At 39.7% G+C, this 18,428-nt stretch overlaps 1 protein-coding gene across 1 annotated transcript; it reads right to left on the bottom strand.

Moving 5' to 3' along the window:
* Positions 1 to 82: 82 nt before the first annotated feature.
* Positions 83 to 13,012, bottom strand: LOC107722432 (protocadherin-12-like). Its single transcript, XM_016530792.1, has 4 exons — positions 9,941 to 13,012; positions 8,633 to 8,724; positions 7,520 to 7,653; positions 83 to 1,284 (listed from the first exon to the last, which is right to left on the bottom strand). Exons 1-4 carry the CDS (start codon positions 12,836 to 12,838, stop codon positions 896 to 898), a joined length of 3,513 nt encoding a protein of 1,170 aa, XP_016386278.1. The 5' UTR covers positions 12,839 to 13,012; the 3' UTR covers positions 83 to 895.
* Between the last annotated feature and the right edge of the window lie 5,416 nt (positions 13,013 to 18,428).

Raw genomic sequence — 18,428 nt, 5'->3', positions numbered from 1 at the left:
ATTCTTAATCGTATTGATTTTTTTTTCTCTCAGTTTTGAATTCATGGGGGCTTCAGAATTAAAATGCGTTTTCACTGTAACCCTCAAAATAAATGCAGTAAATGGTTTATTTCACTTATACAGTTTACAAAAAGAAAACGTGATGTCAGTTATGAATACAAAAGCAGCACTACACATATACAAAATGACACTGAAAAAATATACATCTTTGTTTTGATATCAATAACTTACAGCATTCAAAGAAAAAGAAGAAAAACTAAAGTTACATTCAGAACATAACTGAATTTTGTCATCAGTGCTTTACAGCCTTTACAAACGATGACCAAGTCTTGCATATACAGTGTTAGGCTTACTTCTAAATTCTTTGACTATTACATGCCCTGTAACTATTACAAAACAATATTTACATTAGAGAACCGGCATAAAAAAAACAACAACCAGCCAGCAGTGGGCGCTGTGAGACCCGCTAGAGGAAATCCTGCAGGCTGAGAATGACTGTGGCAATGGATTTAGTGTTTTTTTCTGAGAGAAAAGACTTGTTTAGGAGTTGTTTGTGCTTCAGAGGATATAAACAGCTACTTCCTAAAGAGGAGGCAGACTCATTTCTCCTAACATGCACTGCAGCAGTTCACAGAGCTCAATAATTTACCTTCTTGCAAAAGGATAAAAAAAAAAAAAAAATCTTATAATTGGTCTGCCCATATGAAGATTTGTGCTCTTTTTTATTATTATAAAAAGTTTTTGTTTTGTATGGGCATAGCCTGTTCCAGCCAGACCTGGTTGAATAAAAAAAGATGCTGTTATAAGATGTTTTGACCAATGTCACTAGTGTTCCTGAGGCTTGTATGGACCCCAAAATGATATGGCACCAGAAAAGAACGGTTGTTCTTTGCTGTTATGGCACAGGGTTGGCATATTGCTGACGTGTGTGGGCAGCACCTCCGTTAGCAGGTGTGTCTAAGCCCAGCGAGCGTCTATAAGCTGCTGACAGTCTGTAGAGCACCTCAGCAGGTGGACACGACTGGGCATCGGCTTTCTGAGTCAACAGCATCTCAAACAGGGAGCTCACTTCTGAAATCAGAGCTCTGCCACCCAGCGGGGCCTTCTCTGGGGTTTTACCAAACGTAGAGAAGGAAGAGGAATCATCAGGACTCGCCATGGGACAGTGGGTATCAGGGGAGGGTGGCCCATCCGGGACGAACAGATTTTCATGGTAGTCGGTTGTCAGAGGAAGAGAAAGACGAGCCATCCATGCCGGATCGGGAATGTCTGAGAACACATCATCTACACAAAAAGAGGAATGAAATATGTAAAACTATGCATGTAAAATATGTAAATAAATAAGCATTTGCAAAAGTACTACAAATAAATATATTCTGGCCATAAATATAATAAAATATTTACAAACATCTGAAAAAAGGCTGCAAAACCTGTCTGTCTGAATCTTCACTTGTTTACTTGTTTGAGTTTGTATGGATGAAGAAAATACCGAGAGGAGGTGTGCATTTATCTTTAGTTTCCTTCGCCTGACATTTCATGGACATCTGCTGAGTTTGAACACAGATGAATATTGCCAGTACAACACAGCATGCCCTAAAATGACACCCTTAGCCACAGTTTTTAGGGCAAAGGAAGTGATACAGTATAACAATAATCAAGGAAATTACCTTCATTAAGCCAAAAAAATTCCAGAAATACTTGGTTAAGTGAATAAGCTTAAATTCTGTTATAACTTGATTTTTCTTTCACATATTTTCTGTGTTTGTGTGTGAAGCAGCCTATCTGCTTCGTCATGCCTGGAGCTGATCCGTGCTGGTCGCTGAGGAAATACTTCAACATGTGACGTGATGTGAAGTGACATGACATGTGGCCAATTCCATACTAGGAATTAGTGCTCTGCATTTAACCCATCCTGTATTGAAGGTGGTAGAGAGCGCTGTACATTCACTCCCCCCACCTACAATCCCTGCCGGACCTGAAACTCGAACTCGCAACCTTTGGGTTACGAGTCCGACTCTCTAACCATTAGGCCACGACTTCCCCATGGCGCTGTCGATCGCCGGATCGGCTTTCAACGTGGACGAAGCGGGGTCCAGCCCGGGGTCGTCACATGTGGTTGCCGCAGGCATCACAGTATGGTAAGGGACGTAACATTTCCGTCACACGCTTGAGGTATTCGGCCAATCACAACGCACTGGATAGCTGGCCAATCAGAGCACACCTCGCTTTTTCAGACGGATGAGCTTTGTAAAAATCGACGCGTTTCAGAAAGGTGGGGCATAGAGGAAAAACAATAATGTACAGTATGTGGAAAATAATGTGTTTTTTTAACCTTAAACCGCATAAACACATTTCATTACACCAAATACACAAAATAATGTTCTTTTTGACCCCTTTAAAAATAAAGGCATCTTCCATGAAAAACCTTTAACATCCATGCAACCTTTCCATTGCACAAACAATTCTTCAAATTATTAAAATGTTCTTCACATTGAGAGAAAAAAAAGCTTTTTAAGAACTGTTCACTGAAAGGTTCTTCACAAAAATGGTTCCTTTATGCGAAAAAGAAAAAAAAAACTCTTAGTAACTGGATTCACTGTAGAAGAACTTACATCTAGTCAAATCATCAGCACACACTCACAGCACAAACACACGCATATATACAACAAATATAGCTCCACATAGCACATCTTTATATGATTCGTTGCATTTTATCATTTGTGTTTAGCATTGCTTTTACTCTGCCATGCATTTTTGGTCTTCTAATGTAACACCGCAGGCTACGTGAGCTCACTAGCTTCACATAACACAAGCTCAGTCTCAATTTGCTGGAGTGGCTAAAGCAGAAATATTTGTTTTTGAATAAGCGAGGAGAAGCCAGAATGTGATGGTGGAGAGTACAAACCACAGTGAGACCCTGAAGCTCTGACACAACCACACATGAATCCTCATGACAGACAACCTCCACGAAACCGACACAGTTTTATAGCCTTTCTTAAGTGTTTTTTCTTGTCTGTGGATCAGCGATTTCAAGGTCTTAATTAAAGGTGGAGGAGAAACAAAAGGGCTCAGCTTGTACAGACGCTTTTGGAGAGAGTGTGTGAGTAAAGATGTGAAATCCAGCCAGCGCTGATCAAACGAACCCACACTGGCCACATCAGAGAGCTCAGACAGAACCTCCAAACCTCATTTTCTTGACTTCCTCTCTCCACAGCCCTTTAAAAACCGGCCTATCTCTAAATTCACCCCTTTGCATTATTATCAGTTAATAATTATATGCCCCATCATACTTCTTGCTATGTTTCTAACTTTTATGCCTTACAGCCTCTCAATTAATGATGGAGGAAATGGTGGCAGTGCCTTTCAATCAGCAATTTCTCTAAAGCAGTTAAACCCATTAACCCACAGACATGGTAAAAATGCCATAAGGAATCCAACCACATCCAAACAACCAAAGGCAGACTTATACACATTACAGTGACATGTGAGTAACATTCGCTTACACTTAGCCAACATTACTGCCACACTTTCTCAAAAACAAGCAAACAGTAAAACGTTGCATTCGAATTCTAGGTCTGCGTCAGCCGTCAGGCAGCCTATCAGTGGTGCACGAAATGCGACGACAATGTAAGTGTTGTTGCATTTTAATGCTTTTGTTAGCAATTAAAAGTAGAAAGTAGCCTACTCTTTGTGATTGGTTTTCGGTTTCAAAAAGAGGACACGACTAGAAATCAGTGGTTAAGTTGTATTTACAACACTGTTCCAGAACAGTTCAAACCAAATATTCAGATTTGAGCAACGCATGTTACGCGATGCAACGCAACGCGTAAAAAGACAGTATAAGTCATTATAATCAGTACTTATGTCCCCACTGGATGCAACAAATGCCTCAGTTTTATTGGTTTTGTCTCTTCGCACTGGGACACAGCATCACAGCATGGTAAGGAGCGTAACATTTCCGTCACACGCTTGAGGTATTCGGCCAATCACAACGCACTGGACAGCTGGCCAATCAGAGCACACCTCGCTTTTCAGACCGATGAGCTTTGTAAAAATCGACGCGTTTCAGAAAGGCGGGGCATAGAGGAGAAACAATAATGTACAGTATGTGGAAAATAATTTGGATTTTGAACCTTCAACCGCATAAACACATTTCATTACACCAAATACACCAAATAATGTTATTTTTTAGCAACATCATATGACCCCTTTAATGTCAGCAGCACAAACAGTGCAAGATGATTTACACACTCAAGATTAACAAACCCAAGCATGAACACAAGCAATAGTAATAGAGATTCTTGCCTTAACAAGCACCATTATTAATCAAGCACCTAACTAATGTAAAGAATGTAAACCATTGTTATTCATTTAAATCACGCATAATACACCAAAGTGCACATGTGTCACCTCTGGCCCTTGAAAAACAGCGTGAGAAGAATGCAGTAGAGAAACAGCAGCATGAGGGCAGTGTGTCCTTCAAAGGAAGAGTGTAGAGACAGAACAATGTCTTATACTTGCACACACACACACACGCAAAAACATTTCACACACTCTCGCCTTCTCTGTCCCTAGGGTATGCATAACACATACACATCGTCTGCATTGTGCTGAAGTGTTAACAATAAGAGTGATGGCATGACGTGAAGAGCCCAAGGATATGTGAATATTCATGTGAGCAGGTGTGTGACCCTTGAATCTGCTGAAAGGGTTACCATCATTCAGAGGTGTGAGTAAGTGGTTAAAACGGAGATGACTCAGGGAGAAGAGAGGGAATATGTACCTGCATGCTTCAGAAAGAAAACCCCTGATATAAACTCAAAACCGTCTGTCTTCAGTAGCATGACTAACACCATAACCAGATGAATATCGGGGCAATACTGACTCAACCAAACCACACAATCTGTTCCAAAACTTAGCTGCCTTGTTGACTTCTAAGGTTCCTACAGTTTTTTTCAACTGCTTACACACATTTTCAAAACTTTGCCTCTTTTTTTCAAAACTTGCACACACAAAATGCCTCACATCTCTTGCAAAATGAAGCACTGCATTCAAAATATCATTAACACATCTCGAACGCAAACATTTGCAAACATCTTTGCCATAACATTAATTCCTGTTAGATTTTTGTGTTAACATAGAGAATTGTGTGTTGTGTTTTGCAAAAAGTGTTTTATGAAATTGAAAAGTGAGTCAAAGGCTGAGAATTAGCGTATGGTTTTGCAGATTTGGTGTGTGCTTCTGCTGTTTGAGTGTCAGGTTTTAGAAATTGTGTGACAAGTAAAGATTTTGTGTGTAAGCAGTTGAAGAAAACTGTAATAGCAATGGGCACATCTATACTGCACTATAAATAATGATGGTATTATTGAAAATTATATTAATACACAAGATGGGTTTCTGCATCACTTTGAAATGTTTTCAGTACTTTTCTTTGATGTTTATGCCAAAACACCCCTGATATATTTAGCTGGATCGTGTCACATGACTGTGAGAAGCAAGTTTGTAGCTAAGAAAAGTCAAACATGCACAGAGACACTTCCAAGAACAATTCTTACAAGTACAACACGACGTAGCTGGGCACCGCGGACAGACGCCGAACGCCGGTGTGCCTACACTCATAGACAATAATGTATTCGAATTTTAAAGACGTGGCGCGACGTGGACGACGTGAGAGCATGTTCTAGTACACCCCCAAAACAAAATCAAGACTTTGTAAAAGAGCATAATAGGACCCCCCCAAATTTTTAAAAAATATATACTTAGCCATTTAAGAAATAATCATCCAGTGCTTGGGTAGATTATTTACAAATTGTAGTCTGCTACTGATTACAAATGATATGATGAAAATTGTAGTCAGTAATGTGATTTAGATTACTCATTTTAGGTAATGTACTCTGACTACTTTTGGATTACTTTTAGATTACTTATGACCTAAATTTTTACGTTTGAAATGTTTTAATTGTTTACCTTCATGCCAATGTGACCATTATCCAACATCAGAGAACTGTGAACAAGCAAATGTGTCATTAAATGATTGAAATATTAACTAAATTGGAGGGGGACTTCAAGTAAATATTTTAGGTCAAAGAGGTTTGACTGACAAAAAAGTTTGAGAATCCCTGCATCATATTAACAAGAAAGCATAAAAACAGCAATGAGATGGACAAAGACTTCCAGGTTGTAATCTTTTTTTCAGTTATACATCGGCAGTGCTTACTAACTTAATTATTATTTATTGTACAATTATTGCAATTATTTGTCTCAGGCATGGTGTAATTGACTGAGAGGTGCTTTTGTCTGCAAATTCACATGCATGGATCACAAATTAATTCACATGACATTTACATGGCCATTCTATATAGTTAATATTCAAAGCTAAACAATATGACATTTCAGAATTTCAAAGAGACAAAAAGAAGAATTAGGGAGAATGAATAAAATATGAGTAATTTATTGCCATTTGTGAATTATCTGTAATCATGCAATCCATAAAAATGTAACTGTAGTCTGATTTTGAGCATTTTAAAACATAATATAATCTAATTACAAGTACCACATTTTTGGAATCTGATTACGTAATCCAGATTACATGTAATCAGTTACTACCCAGCACTGTCAGTATCAGTAGCATGTTCACCGTGTAACTTTGATTTGGTGGAAATCAACACTGACATGGCTAAAACTGCTCAGACATCAGAGAGATAAAACAAAACAAACTGGACCTGTCATTCAAGAGAACAAAAAAGGCCCCCGTTAATTTACAGCGTGCTAAATCTCAGAACAATAGATGGAAGGAACTGCACACAAACATTTACTCTATACACAGACAAAGGTAAATCCGTAATTATTATTAGTAAATCCGGATCAACACACTTTAAACATTAATGTTTCCAGAGCATGATTTCAGTGAATCAATTTAAAAATGAAAAGTAAATCTACATAATTATGTTATTTTCTGTCTTATTTGTTGACTTGCTATATGTGGAAAACAGGATAAATGTGAGACATCTGGAAATCACCTACAAAAATAGCAAATCCTGTACAGTACTCAAAATCAGGAAACCATTTCACATCACCTTACTTCACTTAACCTAGATTACACAGTTAGTTCTGGTCCTCTAATTTCATTCAAATTCCTCCAATTTTGCAGCGTTACAAAGGGGACTGGTCTTTAGCTGTGAGACGTTTCACTGTTTGTGTCACTCAGCTTGTTGCACACTTGATATTCAGTACAACAGCACTTTTGCTTGTGTGGCATGACTTAAACAATAGTTCACCCAAAAATAAAAGTTCTGTCATCATTTCCTCTTTTGCATTTTCTTTAGGACATTTCTGATGTGTGAAAGTTTGGCTTGCATGGACTTTCAAAGGATGCACAAAAATGATGAGAGAATATTAAAAATATTTTCTCAGTAAATGATGACAGAATTGTCATTTTTGGGTGAAGTACCCCTTTAATTAAACATAACAGTGGACTAAAATCAGAATAATTGGACAGAATAATAGTATGGACATTTACCAGAAGTCAGCAGATTATTGAGGCCTTCTTCATATACAGGGTCCACAGGTGAGTCCCAGTCCATATCACCCATTTCACTCTCTCCATGACCACTGTCTTTAGTGCTCAGCCAATCAGCATCCTGAGCCCCTGACCTACAATACACAACGAAAACAGTAAAGCAGTGAGAACGTTTCCGAACATGTGCCAACGTCTCAGAGCTCTGAATGATAAAATAAGTTAAAACATAAGTGAAATATAATTTCAATAAGTTAAATATAATGCAACTAAACTGAAGCATATGTGAAATGTTGGAGGATTGACAAATGGGGCAAATTTTTGTTGTGGAGCATTTAAAAAAATTCTAACCATATTTAATATAATTAATGCGATTAAAATGATTCATTTTTGAAGAAAAGTACAATGCTTTTACCTTTTTTAATGGTAAAAGGATAATATGATTTAGACAAAACCATAATGGAATACTGTGGTATTCATTGTAGTAGCATTTAAATACCATGAATATGATATTCAGTACCATGCTATATTGAAGTATGTACTGGCACCATCACTGTACCATAGTGCTGGCACAATACCTTTTTGTAAGTGAATATCAGGGGAAATACCTACGTGATTATCCTTAATATCGGTTTAACAGTGTTCTCAAAACTGGGATTTTACTGTGAGCTAAAATGATCTCAACACTGAAACGAAAACAATACAACACACAACTGAAGGAAGTGTGACTGCACTGTCTTTGGTTTAAACAAGCCCCGTCTTGCACAGATGAGTCACGGGCAGTCTATGCTTTCTCTTTTTTTATTCTAAATGAACATAAGTTAAATTTATAGAAACAGTATTGCATTCTGCCTGATAACAATCTGTGTGTAAGACAGACAGCGGCTGATAACAGCTACGATACGCCTCATTCTGTGTTCACTGACTGACAGATACTTCCTTTTTTACCAGAAATCTACCTGATAAAATAATGACCAACTTCTAAGATTGTTATTGTGATTGTGAGGCTATTGCTTTGTATTCGGTGTGTTAGTGTAGGAATGAAGACTACATTTGTTGTCTGTTTGGTCAAGAGCTTGCATAAATAAAACCAAAAGGAGGATAAAAATGGTTTACCGGCCAGTTCTGTGGGAATACTTGTTGCCCCGAAAATTTGGTCGAGGCTGAAGTTGCCCTTGATGCAGCAGAGACAGGAGCTGAGACACCTGCTGTAGAATTAAAATGATGCAAAATTAATAACCTCACATACAGGGGAATTTACCACATAAATCACTTTAATCTATTATATATAGTAAAAATCTCCTGATTATGAATTCACAATTAATCATTTTTCAAAACAATAGAAATTCTACAAGATGCCTGAATGACCATGCACAACTTGCAGGCAGTTTGCTCTTTTAGAATGTCATAATTTCATAATTCAATATATAATTTTGGTCTGAATGAGCTACATTCAGAATGAACCCTTTCTGGGGTTGTGGAGTTTGAGCTGTAGAAGGGGTGACAGGAAGCTGTTTCTACACAGGGTCTATTCTTCTAGAGGCTATTTCCTTCCAGGATGCACATAAGAAACCCAGCCTTGGCTGCGAGGACAGGCACCGGTGACATTTCGGCCCCTTTCCTTTGCAGTCGCCATAGGTCTAATTTGCCAACTGGGCCAAGTGAGTAAGGGAGGGTGGACTGGAGAGGAGGAAAAGAGAAGAGGGTGGGGGTCAGGATCCACGCTCTTCCTGACTGGCTGCAGTATTCACGTGAGGGCTCAAACCCATGCCAGGACCTTTTTGTTCTGCTAATCGTTTTGGTAGAGGTAAGCATCTGGGTGGACCCAGATCCAGAGGATACACAGTTTGACTAGGACAGCACTTTTGGGCTGTTAGTCTTTGAAATACTAGCTGATGAAAAGCTGTTATTCTCACTTTATTTAATGAGAATCAGATCAGTACCAGCAATTTGTTGCTGACTACCACCAGCCCAAACACGTCTGAGAAGTATAATCTTACTGTGCAGAAATATCTGTGTTTGGTTTAAATACCTTCCCCCCTCATAGGACAACCATGGAATGAATCTGCTTTTTCTTCCCACATTCGGTATGACTCTGTAATGTGATAACATTGAGGATTGGCTGCGTTTTCTCCTGAGGCATATTAAAGGTTTAAGTTACTGTGTGACACTGATGTGATTCTGAATACACCTCAGTGTATACTCAGTACATACTTCATACCTCATCATCTGTCAACTGTCCCCTTAGGCTGCTATAGATATGGACTAGTCCTGCAGTACAACTGCAGAGTGGGAAAGCTATCATGTACTTGAGCTATTATGAACTGGGATACCTTGAAATCAAAGTCAATACCTTTCAAAGTAGTTTGATCCCATGCATTTTCATATCTGAAATGTTAAGATTGTAATAAAAAAATCTCTTACTTGCACCTCGGGTGAGGCAGAGGACAGTTCAATTGAACCATTCTCTGCAAAAGCTGCCATAGAGAGTCGAACAAGGTTCCTCAGGATCTGCCTGTGGTCTGACTCTTCCATCTGTCCTCTTCTTTCTGTGATCTTTGGTCTCCGTAAGGTGGCCTGATTACTGGGAACTGAAGCCATAGTTTCTGAGGGGTCCGTGGTAGTAAGCTTGAGCTCTTCATTTTTGTTTCGTCTGAGTGTGCTGGTCTGTGAGTTTGCGAAAGACGAGGAGGAAGAATTTCTAGTCTTTTGCAGGGTTCGAGATGGAGTTCCTGGGTTAAAAGGAAGTGCTCCATTCCACTCTATGCTCCCAGGCTTTCTGAGTATCTTGCTCTGAGTGAGTGGTGGGTTCCCATCCATTTCTGTATGCGCTTGATTTTGAGCCATGCGAGCAAGGGTTGGTGTAAGTGTAAACTGGCCCTGTGGATGCAGCATTTCCACTAAAGGTGATGTACATGACAACGCCTCAGCTTCATCTTTTTGTGGAGTTTCTTTACGACCCCGAAGCACTGGTATCAACTGGATGTCAGTCTTGTGAATGTGCTTCTGTGGCCGTCGTGGGTGACGGGTGTAGGTTGACTCGGCATGTCTACAATTATAAGCACGGTTGTCCCGTTTGTCAGGATGACAGAATGTCTTGGCCAAAGCAATGGCTAGAAATAATACCAGGCAGGTTGATCCAAGGCAGATGGCCAAAAGCATTGTAAAACTGTACTGCGCCTGGTTATCATGAGACAAGTTCTTTAGGTGGTCACGAAAGTTGATGAATGTCACCTCCAAAGTGATTCTTGTGGTTAGCATAGGTGTTCCCATATCAGATACGGCAATGCCCAGTTTAAAAGTTCTGCCGATCAATTCTGTGGCATTGGTTGTGTTAACATAGAGCTGCCCAGTAGTTTTGTCAAGAAAGAATAGGTTAGAAGGCTTGCCTTCTGTTATTCTAAAACTGAGTCTTCCATTGAGACCAGAATCTGGATCACTGGCCCGAATGGTGGTGGCCAGAAAACCTTCGGGTTTGTTGAGGGACGAGTAATTTCTTGGTTTGTAGAAGTTATCCTCCAGAGCTTTATTCCCAAGTTCAGTCACAATCTCCCCTTTGTCCACATTCACTGGGACACTTAGCAATGCAATTCCCTTCTTGGGTAGTGGCTCATGGATTACGGGATAATTGTCATTAACATCCTGTATCTCAACCAGCACTGTTGCAGTACTGGTCATTGGTGGGTATCCTTGATCTACAGCCTCCACAATAAATGAGTAGGAGTGGGTTTCCTCATAGTCTAATGACTGTTGGACAGTAACAGCCCCACTGCTGGGGTGGACTGAGAAAAACGCTGTTGGTGTCCCCAGTTCATTCGATTCTCTAATGGAGAATGATACCCTTCCACTGAGGTCCATGTCAACATCATGTGCCTCCACGGTCAAGAAAGGTAACCCAGGAGTGTTGTTCTCTTTGAGGATGCTCCGGTAGTGACTTTTGGCAAACATTGGTGCGTTATCATTTTCATCCAAAACATGGACAGTCAGGTGCTTAATACAGGATAGAGAAGGATCACCACGGTCCTGAGCTAGAAGAGTGAGGTTATATTCCATTTGTCTCTCACGATCCAGTGTATCATTGATTACAATCATGTAATTGTCTCCATGGATCTGTTTGAGTCTGAAGGGGCCAGATCCACTGAGAATGTGCACTTGTACCTGCCCATTTGCCCCAGAATCGGCATCAGATACCATCACAAGAGCGAGGAAAGTTTCATTTGGTGCTCCTTCAGAGACGGTTGCAACAGGGGAGTCTGGTGGAGTCCATGTTATATGAATGCGAGGCGCATTATCATTGACGTCTCGCAATTTGACCTGCAGCTTGTGGTGAGACGGGATAGCATTGGGCCCCAGATCTCGAGCTTGGATGTCTACCTCATACACATTCTTTTCTTCAAAATCTAAAGGGCCTTGTAAAGTCACAGCACCCGTTTTTGGATGGATGCTGAATAGTCTTTGCACTTCCAGTGGGACATGTTTACTGAGAGAGTACTCAACCTCCCCATTAGCACCTTGATCAGGGTCTGTAGCACAGAGATTAATGACAATCGTCCCATGAACAGTGTCCTCTGCTAGTTCGATAACTGCCGGGGCCTCCTCAAATACAGGGCTATTGTCGTTGGAATCGAGAATTGTGACTATAACTTTTGTGCTGCCTGATTTTGGCGGGTCTCCTTTGTCCCAGGCTGTTAGAACCAGTTCTAAAGTTGGCTGCAACTCCCTGTCCAGTTCTTTGATGACCACTAATTCAGCCTGCTTGGCCCCTCCAGAAGTACGGATATCCAAAGCAAAGTGCTGGTTGGAAGACAGGGCGTAGGACTGCAGGCCATTCGGTCCCGCATCTGGATCTACAGCCCGGTCCAGAGGGATGCGCATTTTTAGTGAGGCTGTCTCAGAGATCTCCACCTCCTGCACTAGGCTGGGAAAGACTGGGCTGTGGTCATTTTGGTCCATCACCTCCACACGAACTGACAGGAAATGCATAGCACCACCCTTTCTGTAGAGAACACTGAAGGCCAGTTCACAAAATTCTGCTCCCCAGCATAGCTCTTCTCGGTCCAGCCTGCCTAGTGTTGACACTGTACCATCCCTTACATCAACTGTGACTGGTAGAGTATGCCCATGCGGCACGACCCGGAAGTTTTCCAGTGATCCTGTTTCCCCATGTTCACGTAGGTCATCCAGGAGGCGACCCACCCTTGTCCCTGAGGGCTGTTCTTCCCAGACATGATACAGGATAATGAGGGGAGCAGAGCCCATACTGTGAGCATGACAGGGTGGACACTCAATAAGAGCTGCCAGAAGGAGCAAGACCTGGAGCATGACCGTGTGTGAGGTTTCCTATTTCCTTTTACGTAGAGTCAGATGTGCTAAGCAACTAGATAGGCATTCTAATACATCAAAAGATACACATGTGCCTACGCAATATGGTTAAAAAAAGAAATACTAAAAAGGAGAAAACTGCTGTTTTAGAGTCAAAAATTAATGACAGTACCACCACAACCAGGTGCGTTGTAAACTACCATTTACAGTAAATATAAAAGTCACAAAAATGGGAATATGATAATTGTCATCACAAAGTTTCACAGCTATAACGTTATAGTAGTGTTAGCCTATATTAACATTGAGATTTACTGATATCAACAGACATACCTCACCACAATAATTAAACAGTAAACACCCATGGAAAATTATGATCGCTATTCAGACAACTAAATCACTTTTATAAAAGTATAATTCCAGACCATTCTAGTTTATAAATAAAGTTATCATCTCCCTTAGCCAAATCAATGTTATTCTACAGCTCTACTCACTCACACACAGCTGCTGCTTCCCGGCCCAGGACTCCAGTCAGCATTAAAGTGAGGAGCTGAGGAACCTAGGGGGCTGGGACGGCACATTCAGGGGGAATGGCCTGAGAGCCAATAACAGATAGTGAGGGAGGAGTGTACAGTGCTGCTTAACTCCACCCGTCTGTAGCAAGGAGCGGATTTAGAAGAAATGAGGCTGTGCTTTTAATGAAACGTGATCCCACTTCTTTCATTCACTGCCTCCAGCTCTTCACACATCTGACTCCTTTTCCAAACTGTCTAAATAAACACAGTAAGAGTCATGGTCTATGGCATCTGTCATCAGAGTTGAAGCAAACCTAAGATGAGACCTTTAGGGGCCCTGAAAACAAAAACAAGGCCTGGAGCTGAACTCTGAGGGTGCTGATGTAAAACTGCATTTTGTTTCAATTTGAAGCATCTCATGTTTTTCTGAAATGGCCATCAGTATTCAACAAGCATTTATAACAAAACTGCTGATAAAACTGCTGATATTTATGTTTATTTTTTAGTACATCTTTTACTCAAATTGTTATGCTGCATATAATTTATGATGAAAAGAAAAAGGTTCTGATTAAATAAATTGACAGTTATACTAGTGGTACAAACAGATACATTCCCCGTTTTCATAAGCCAATATATTTTTAATATTTTAAGTAGAAATTAAGGTCAGTTAAAGTATTATGAATGAACATTCATCTAAATAAATGTACAAAAAAAAAAAAGTTTTTAATTGTTAGTAGAAACGTGTTAGCATTAACATAAATGCTTATATATAATTTCAACTATTCCCAATGGTTTTGGTTATACAAGCAAGAGGATAATATATGTTATTGAAGGCTTGTGGCCAATAAAAAGAGGATGGTGAATGGGGAAAAGTGCAGACCCCCACTTCCCCTCTACATGGCGGTCTCCTAACACAAACTATCCCATTACCTGCAAGCCAATAAAAGCTTTTCCCAGAGTGATAACACAGAGCTGCATGATAACAGAGGTGACGTGACATGTTACTGCAGCCCTGTCCCCTGTGCTGTTCAGAGACAGCGGGGGGGGAGATCAGAGGCCTTAACTCTTGAGTGCACATTTAAGTTGGGTCTAATGCTGGTGAATTGGGCAGTAGGGAGTTTTCCTCCTCTAAGAGCTAGTGTGCATGTGTTTCTCAGGGGTCAGAGGTCACTCCATGTGATTGGTGTCTATCTCTAAAATAAACAGGCTTGGCCTTCACACATAATCCTCTCTCCATTTTCTAATTAACTCCATCTGGAACAAATACTGACCATCAGTTTGTCTAATCATGTTCCCTTATTTCTTTTCTCTCCATTTACTTTCTCCCCTTCACTCTCTTTCTGCAGTTCACAAAGGATATAGATTGAGATTTTATGTGTATTTTGTTTCATTTTAAAAGAAACAGACACCACAAATAATTGAAGAACATGTCCACATCATGTTTCACCTTAAAAAAGAAAGTCAAGAAACCCATTTTAAACCATTAAGTGAAATTGTATGTTTCAATGCAAAAAAGCATCAGCTCACTGTTCCTCACATGAAGCTATAGTTTTAAGACTTGAAACGTTGTGCATGAATCATATTAAACTTATTTATTTTTAAAAAGATTAAATCTAAATCTTTTAAAGACTTGAATTTTTTTTTTTTTCACTTTTGTTTTTTGGGGTGAAATATGACCTGGGCATGTTCTTGAAAGGTTTCATAAGATTCATTAATATGGATATATTTTTCAATAATTTAATGAAGTTAAATGGTGAGAAGCATCAAAGCTAAACGGTAAAAAGGATAGATAGTGAAGCATATCTTCCTCACTCATGCATCACACACATGCATGTGTACAAAAAATATAATGCAATTATTTGTGAGGTTTTCCAAATGAAAAGCAGAAAACCAAAAGTCCCGGAATATCCTGTATCTGGCTGCCACATTGCTTTGCTGAGGTTTTCTTCAACACAGAGTCAATATGTGAATTAAATTAGACCACAGTCCCGACACACTCTGTGTGTGCGTTTCACACTGACCTCCCCCAGTGCCCGGGTTTCCCCCTTCCCATTTCCACTACCTCCACCTTCCCTTATCACAGTAGGATGAGGGATCTAAACATCATTGTACTGCTTAAACAATAGACGGTGACACAGTAAAGCAGCCGGCAGAGATGAACTGCTGCTTGTTGTTGATGTTTTCAGCAGACGGAGAGGAAATGGGGAAGACGCACATAAACAGAAGTTTCACTGGCTTGAGGTCAGTTTGCCTCATCTGAGGGCTGGAAGGAATGCCGAACAATCTCACAACACATTCCTGACAGACGACAGCCTCTTATCTCCAGATGGATATTTGAACAAACTAACTGCAGTGCTTTACAATTATAGGACAGGAAGAGCTAAATAAACTTATCACTGCATCTAAACCAACAACATGTCTGTTAGATCCTGTACCCACTAAATTACTGAAAGAGTTGTTACCTGTAGCAGAAGAAGCAGCCGGCAGAGATGAACTGCTGCTTGTTGTTGATGTTTTCAGCAGACGGAGAGGAAATGGTGAAGACGCACATAAACAGAAGTTTCACTGGCTTGAGGTCCGTTTGTCTCATCTGAGGGCTGGAAAGAAAGCCGAACAATCTCACAACACATTCCTGACAGACGACAGCCTCTTATCTCCAGATGGATATTTGAACAAACTATGTCCATCTGACAAACAAGCTGTCCTGTCAAGCACTTTGTCTCGCAAACAAAAGACATACAGCAACAATCCCAAATTCTGTTGAACCATATCACAAAGTCTCATCTCAGAGGGAGATAGTCTAGCAGGACTGAAGAGATAAAGATAAGACAGGAGCGAGATCTTTTGAGACTGAAAGGTTGAGGGCAAAAGAACAGGGGAATGATAAAAAAACATTAAATTAGACTGAAATAGAAAGAGCAGGTTTCAACCATCGGCGTCTGCATGTGTGTGGAAATATGGGCTGCAGGGCACATTAGAGACTCTTTATGCCTCCTAAACAGCTAAGCACTAATTTGACAAGATATTATAGTCTGTCTCTTTTGCGTTCTTTCATATCCATTCATTGTTTCAGAGTTTTTTTTTAAACAGCTCTGAAAACAAGATGCATTTGATGCACAATTTGCATTTGCTTCAGAATGAACGCTACTGTGTTATTCATACTTTTGGCAGAGAAAGTGGTGTTTTCACACTAGAATGAGTCTTCAGCCATTCACGAAAACCCTGGACCACTAAAGCAGTCATTAGGGTCAATTTTTTGAAATTGAGATTTATGGCTATTGCTACAAATATACCCGTGCTATTTATGACTGGTTTTGTGCTCCAGGGTCACATATATAAATGAGAAGGCAGAAAACATTAAGATGAAGATAGAGAGAGACACAATCTAACAGTAAATCTAAAGCAAGGATGAAAGTCACAGTTTACTGATGCCTTAAAGATATTTCACCCAGAAATTATTATTATTAAATTCACCTTCCACACTCTCAGAAAAAAAGTACAAAAGCTGTCACTGGGGCAGTACTTTTTCAAAAGGTACACCTTTGTACCTTATTTACCCATATTAGTACCAAAAATGTACATTTTAGCACCGAAATGTTTGTATTATTTATATTATATTATACATATATATGTGTATATTTGTACCTTTTGAAAAGCTACCACCCCAGCGACAGCTTTTGTACCTTTTTTTCTGAGAGTGCACTTGTTCCAAACCTGTATGAGTTTCTTTTCTTTCTTCTGCTGAACACAAAAGAAGATACGGTAGCCATTGACTTTCATACTAAGGAAGTATAAAACAGTACAAAAAAAATACTATGGAAGTCAATGGCTGCCATTTGTGATGAAAGAATGAATGTAAATGATTATGCCCTGCTTTACAATACAGTTTTATTTTACAAGCGATAAGCACAGTAAACCTGCACTTCGCTCTTTATAATCTGAGTTCTGTAAGCACTCATGTGCCCAACTGCAACAAGCCCCTCGAGTTAAGAAAACTGTTTGGGAGAATGTTGTTTAATACAGTTAATTGAGCCAAACCTGCTTTACCATCTTTCGAAGATTATATAAGTAGGCGAGCTCTTGAAAGGTAAGTGTGTTATCTGCTGACCTTCACGTCTCCTCTGAGGATGACGAGAGACTGACACTTTGTGTGTTCAGGAGCCTGTCGAGACAAGAGCACAGCCTCTTAAACACTCCACCTCTGACATGATTCACACCTCATCCTGAGCACAGAGCCTTGAGACAAATCTGCCTCGGCTGATCCATAAACAGAGATATGGTGGTGTGGGGGAGAGTGGGGGGTGTTTCAGGGCAGGATGCAGCTGATCTACTGAACTAGATGTTCATTTTAGGACAAGGGGCAGGACGCAAGATCACCAAAGAGAGAATTAAAAGACAGAGCTAATAAGCTTATGTTGGTTTATTAAAGAGAGAAGAAAACACTGAAACACCATTTTCAACAATATTTCGACCACATGCAAAACTCCTGTTCTGTCATCAACTATACAGAATCAAATTCTGACTTTACTCAAATCAGTTCATAGTGCACATGAATAAATTCCAATAAACCATCTTTAATTGGATCATTTTATCTTTCTGTGAAAAACTTTAGAAAGATGCAAAGAAAGAGCAATGGCTGGTTCATGTATCAGTGCTGTCAATGCATTAGTTACAGTACTTTGATTCAAATGAGTGTCAAATTATCCTTTTTAAACAGTCAATTATTTAAGTGAATAATAATAATAATTGTTCTGTGATCAAAGCAGACTAGGTAGAATAATAATAATAATAATAATGGAAATAGGCTCTTTTTTACAGTTAATAACTGTACAATTTTAAATGATTTCCAAATATTTCACAAACTGCATTGCCCAACTATTAATATTGTCTGTGATGAGTTAAATTCCCCAAAACACTTTATGGGAATGATAAGACACTGTTTTTGGGAATTTAGCACATTACTGTCATTATCAGCAATTGGGAAATGCCTAAAATAAAACATATTGAAACAAATGGGCAGACAGTAACATTTGAGTGGACATTGGCCTTGGTTTGGTTTACTTGGTGGGCATTTATGG

Source organism: Sinocyclocheilus rhinocerous, unplaced genomic scaffold, assembly GCF_001515625.1.
Source record: "Sinocyclocheilus rhinocerous isolate Xijiao unplaced genomic scaffold, SAMN03320098_v1.1 scaffold1656, whole genome shotgun sequence".
Lineage (NCBI taxonomy): Eukaryota > Metazoa > Chordata > Actinopteri > Cypriniformes > Cyprinidae > Sinocyclocheilus > Sinocyclocheilus rhinocerous.
The sequence above is the reverse complement of the archived record's forward strand: the minus strand, read 5'-3'. Positions and strand labels throughout refer to the sequence as shown.

Coding starts and splice junctions, on each gene's coding strand:
- LOC107722432 (XM_016530792.1), bottom strand. CDS start 12,838: ATGCTCCAGGTCTTGCTCCTTCTGGCAGCTCTTATTGAGTGTCCACCC. Junction 8,725..9,940: donor CTGCCTCACCCGAGGTGCAA/GTAAGAGATTTT, acceptor TTAATTCTACAG/CAGGTGTCTCAGCTCCTGTC. Junction 7,654..8,632: donor TATTCCCACAGAACTGGCCG/GTAAACCATTTT, acceptor TGTGTATTGTAG/GTCAGGGGCTCAGGATGCTG.